At 52.0% G+C, this 5,473-nt stretch overlaps 1 protein-coding gene across 1 annotated transcript; it reads right to left on the bottom strand.

The window, feature by feature from the left end:
* Positions 1 to 1,412: 1,412 nt before the first annotated feature.
* LOC119338132 (UDP-glycosyltransferase 73C5-like) lies at positions 1,413 to 3,208 on the bottom strand. Its single transcript, XM_037610430.1, has one exon. It carries the CDS (start codon positions 3,166 to 3,168, stop codon positions 1,579 to 1,581), a length of 1,590 nt encoding a protein of 529 aa, XP_037466327.1. The 5' UTR covers positions 3,169 to 3,208; the 3' UTR covers positions 1,413 to 1,578.
* Between the last annotated feature and the right edge of the window lie 2,265 nt (positions 3,209 to 5,473).

Raw genomic sequence — 5,473 nt, 5'->3', positions numbered from 1 at the left:
ACTGTCCACATGAATGATTAACTGATTCGTGAAGTGACGTCGTCTGAAATTTGGGATGGGCTTTAAGCCCATATAACAATTTCTAAAAATCTTTAAAGGTTCATGTGGGTTTATTGGAACCAGGTGCAGTGGAAAGTTTAGTCCCATCCTGAAAGTAAAAGAGGAGTAGTTTTTTCTACATGCTATTGGAGCTTGAGAAGATAATAGGCCCTCGTGCATTTCTCCTCCGCCGGTCGCCTCGACACGATGCGCCGCAGGTTGCGGGAATGAGTCGAGCCGAACTCACACCTACACACTTATTTTTACCAACAAGTAACGAAAAGTCTTCTGACAGCTGGGCCACAATCTTCTGAGCCACGATCTAAGACGTCGGATCGTGGGTTGTCACGGACTAGGACGTGGGTCGAGCCCACACGGCTGCGCCTATATAAGTGTGCGGTGTCTTCTAACCCTAGCCGTCATAAACAGATCACATCACCATGCCCTGAAAGTGTGCGGTGTCTTCTAACCCTGCTCCCACGCGAACTGCCCGTGTCGTTTCTTTGCTGTTGCTGCCGCCGGTGACTCCACCCCGTCCGCCGCGTACACGGTCGACGAAAGAGCAGGTCTCCGAAACCCCGTCTCTCCAGTTCTTGGAGAGAGGTGAATAGGTTTTTGAAAAGCGACTACGCGATTGCTCGCCTCTGATCCACTACGTCCGCGTCGTCTTCGTCATCACCATGTCCACCGACGCCAAACGTGCCGCCGCCGAGAAGATTGAGGCCGATAAGAAGGCTGCCGAGGATGCCGCTGCTGCTGTCACCGCCGCCGCAGCTTCTGCCTGGCCTAGTGGAGGGTATAACACATTTATCTCGCTCCTACTTATTTTCGTATCAGTAGTACTAGCAGTATGTGTAGATTTGTCTATTGTTTGCTTAGTACGTGCATGCTTAGATCAGAGTCAGTATGTCCTCAATGCAGTCAATGCCATGCTAGAGATTTATCTATTGATTAAATTAGTTGAAAAATTGCCTATTTACTCAACAACGCCAAAGTGCGAAAGTGCTCTTTTGATCCCGAGCTTATATGCTACCCCATGAACGGTAAAAAAATAAAAAAAATCTGATTACTTTTATGAATAAACATCGTCGAATGCTTTATCTGTGTATAAAATTTTAGGTCAAAATGACATCGTGAAGGTCTGCGCAAAAGTAACAAAATCAATGCTCCAAAATGCTTCCAACAATAATGTTTTTGGACCACTGAAATTTCTTTTGCTCAGATCTTCACAAATGTCATATCAACCTGAGATTTTGCACGCAGTTAGAAAAATTATTAATGTTCATTAAAAAATTAGATTTTTTATTTTTTATTATTCTTTTAGATTTTACTGTTCATGCTGGAGAATATGAGTCGGGAGCAAATACTCCATGTCCCGCCAAAGATACACTTCATTGTTTATCATTGTTTATAAGGTAGCATCATATTACATGGATGAATTGGCGTCTACTTCAACATGGTGGTATCGACTGTTGAAAAGAATTGTTGTACGGAACAGAACACAAATCCTATAATAACTTGATAATGGCGAGATGCAGCTCAGGACTGCACTGACAACGCAGCGTCGGCTTCCATCTTCTTGGCGCCGCTCTTGCTTCCAACTCCAAGCTCTGCCGCCGCGGAAAGCAGGGACGTCGAGCTCGTGCTCCACCCGCACTCGTGGCTCCTCGTCCTCGACAGCTCCGATGCGTAGCAGATCATGTCCTCCAGGTCGGTGTACGACGACCCACCTTCCTCCATGGCCGCGCTGGCCTCTGCGGCGAGCTTCTTGGCCCTGGACCTCCTCGCGGCCCCCTCCGGCCCGTCGTCCATCAGCTCGGCGACCACCTTCTCCACGTCGCCGCTAGTGATCTGGACGCCCTCGGCCTCCGCGGGCACGTTCATGACGGGCAGCTTGACGCCGGACCTGACGCCGACGCCGAGCACGTCCACGAGCAGCCGCTCGCTGCAGAACTGGTCGGCGAAGTTGGGCCACGTGAGCGCCGGCACGCCGTGGGAGATGGCCTCCAGCGTCGCGTTCCAGCCGCAGTGCGTCAGGAACCCGCCCACCGCCGGGTGCGACAGGATGGTCACCTGCGGCGCCCAGCCTCGGACGAGGAGGCCCCTGTCCTTGACGCGCTCCTCGAACCCCTCGTCGTCCAGCAGCGCTTGCACGGCGGCGTCGGCCTTTGCCTCCTTGATGGCCCACACGAACGGCCGCCCCGACGCCTCCAGGCCGCGCGCGAGCTCGGCGACCTGCTTCGCCGGCAGCTTCGCGATGCTGCCGAAGCTGATGTAGAGCACGGACGCCGGCGGCCGGGCGTCCAGCCACGAGACGATGCGGCCGGCGTCGACGTCGGCGCGGTTGCCACGGCCGGCCTTGGCATCGGCGTCGTCGAAGCTGGAGGCGCACGTCGGCCCGACGGCCCACGTCCTCCGGCCGAGCGCCGTCGCGTAGGCGTCGACGAAGACGCCCTCGATGCCGCGGAACGTGTTCACGAGCAGGCCGTCGGCGGTGGCCTCGGCGTCGAGGACGTCGCGCTGCTCCTTCTCCACGCCGGGCCACTGGAAGAACCCCCGGAACGTGGCCGTGTTTCCCACGGCGGGCACGGGGAAGTCCGGCACCTCGAACTCCTCCATGTCGTCGGCGCCGACGCGGTCGTACACGCCGTGCTTGGCCAGGTTGTGCACGGCGAGGAGGAAGTAGGCGGAGGGGCAGTGCATGACCAGCCTGGGGATGCCGAGGCTAGCACACACGTCAGCCGTCCACGGGTTGCAGGAGTCGGCGATGAGGCAGTCAGGCCGGCGCGGCAGCGCGCGGACGTACTCCTCGAGCGGCTCGGCCATCCCCCAGATGGCCTGGAAGAACTTGACGTACAAGGTCTGGTCGACCATCTGGTCGGCGTTCTCCAGTCCCTCCGGCAGCCCGAAGCGCGGGCCGGGGAAGGGCAGCTCGGCGAGGTCGACCCGCAGGCCCGCCCTGGCGGCGCCCTCGACGGCGGGCCTGTTGCGCGCGGCGTTGACGGGCGTGGTGAGCACCGTGACCCGCGGCCCTCGCGCGGCGATGAGGCGCGCCAGGTCCACCATCGGGATGATGTGGCCCTGCGCCACCAGCGGCACCAGCAGGAAGTGCAGCTCCGACGCCGCCATCACTCTCCCTGTTTTTCTCCGAGTCTCTGTTGCTCGCTTGCTCCGCAACAACAGCTATATAGCTAGCTAGCGATGGTGGTAACGGCGCCGAGCAGAATTAAGAAAGTTAATTATGGCGTAGCTGGTGAGTGGCTGTGAGACACCTAGGACACGGTCGTCTCTGTGAGTTTGTGTGACGCGTACGGCACGACCGATGTTCTCCACGAGGCTTTAGCGCTATGCTGAGGACATCGGACGTGATGTGATGTGACGGACGGCGGAGATAGTTGCATGGATGAAATTGTCCATCGACGGAGGAGGAAGGAGAGAAGTTGAGAAAAGCTAGAGGAGGAGGTGGCGCCAAGCCAAAGGAAGCGCCGAGTGGTGGCGAGGACGTGATAAGGAGCGTGGGGTTACCGTACACAGGCCACACAAGCATCTGCTCCTGGCCATCTTCTGTTGCGCATGGCGACACGTGAGCTGCCGAACGGTTGTGTGACTCGCGGGCGCAGCGACCTACGTGGACGCAGATGTTACACGAGCGTCGAGCGGCGACGTCGGTCGTCACGAAGCTGTGGGGATCGAGATTCGAGTTGGTTTCTACTCCCTCCGTTCGAAATTACATGTCTCGGAAATGAATGTATCTAAAACTAAAATACGTCTAGATACATCGATTTCTGTGACAAGTAATTCCGAACGGAGGGAGTAGAAGCGGAAGCTTCCGAGGTGACGTGAGCGCCTACCCAAGCGTCCTTGTCGCCGTCTTCGGAAACCAATCAATGGGGTCGGGGCCGAGGTGGTTCGTGTAATCGTACGGGCGGCCGGCCGGCCGGCGTGGCGGGCTTTGCCGGTCATTCCGAGCCGGTCCAGGAGGCTCCGGCACCCTCTTCATTTTCATTTGCGAATGGAGGGAGCCTCTAGTGATCTAGTCCTCGGGTTGGTGATTTGTTTGCTTTTTGTTTGACAGTTTGTGGTTTGGTGGTTTCGTGGTCAGAAAACGCATCTTGTGCGAGATATGCACATTCCCGCACGGCGCACGCCAACACCTTTTTGCAAAGCGTGCCATTATGCATCTGAAATGAGATCTGAAAATAATAAACAATGGTCTTTAATCCATCAAAGTTTAAATTCTAGACTTGACATGAGTGCTCACTTTTTTTATCATGTTATAAGAAAACGCATCGAAGCCGGCGAGCGACGTTCTTTTTACTTTGCGTCCCTGGTGCAAGTTCTTAATAAATAATACTTAAACTACTTCCTCCATTTCTTTTTTGCTTCTCGTGTATGTTTTGTCTTAAGTCCAACCTCATAAAGTTTGATCGAAATTGTAGGGAAAATATCAGCATTCACAATACCAAACAAATATAATTACATGCATCATGAAATTACTATTCATATTATGTAGTATCTTTAGTATTGTATAGATGTTGATATTACTCCCTCCGTCCGGAATTACTTGTCGAAGAAATTGATAAAAATGGATGCATCTAGAACTAACATATGTCTAGATACATCCATTTCCTCGACAAATATTTTCGGACGGAGGGAGTATTTAATATAAGTTTGGTCAAACTATTAAAAGTTTGACTTACAAAGATCTTATACGCAGAGTAAAAGAACCGAGGTAGTAATTGAGTGATGGAACCGACAAAAGAGAAAGCTTGTGCAAGAGTCTTCCAATGGCTCAATGTCAAAGAAGAAGGAAGATGGTGATGACTTTGAGATGGCCATGTAGGAAGAAGAGGGAGGAAGAAATGCTATATGTGGCTCTCACTAGGGCGGTACATTCATCGTCATAGGCCAGATTGCCATTTGCAAATGATGAGAGATTACTTAGTGGACAATCTAGTGTATCCGGGCAACCTTTTTAGGCGACTTTTCAGAATGTCGAAGGAGCTCTTTATGTGAATTTCAACTATGGTCGAATAGTATGACGATTCGTTCAAGCGGAGGAGAAATGTGTGTGGACAACATGCTACTTGTGAGCTACGTTGGATTTCTCAAAATAGGAGGGGATGATGCACTACAGTAGAGATAAGTATTTCCTTCAGTTATTAAACCAAGGTTATCAATTTAGTAGGAGAACCAAGCAACACTACGTAAACAACACCTCACACAAACAACAAATACTCGCAACCCAACGCGTAGAGAGGTTGTCAATCCCTTAATGGTTACGTGCAAAATTAAATTGTATAGTTTTTGATAGATAGATCTGACAAAAATACAAAATAAAATAAATAAAAGAAAATTGCAGCAAGATATTTTTAGGATTTTTATATGATAAAAGATAAACCCAGGGCCCATAGTTTTGACAAGATGCTTCTCT

This window comes from Triticum dicoccoides, chromosome 7B (genome assembly GCF_002162155.2).
Source record: "Triticum dicoccoides isolate Atlit2015 ecotype Zavitan chromosome 7B, WEW_v2.0, whole genome shotgun sequence".
NCBI lineage: Eukaryota > Viridiplantae > Streptophyta > Magnoliopsida > Poales > Poaceae > Triticum > Triticum dicoccoides.
The sequence above is the reverse complement of the archived record's forward strand: the minus strand, read 5'-3'. Positions and strand labels throughout refer to the sequence as shown.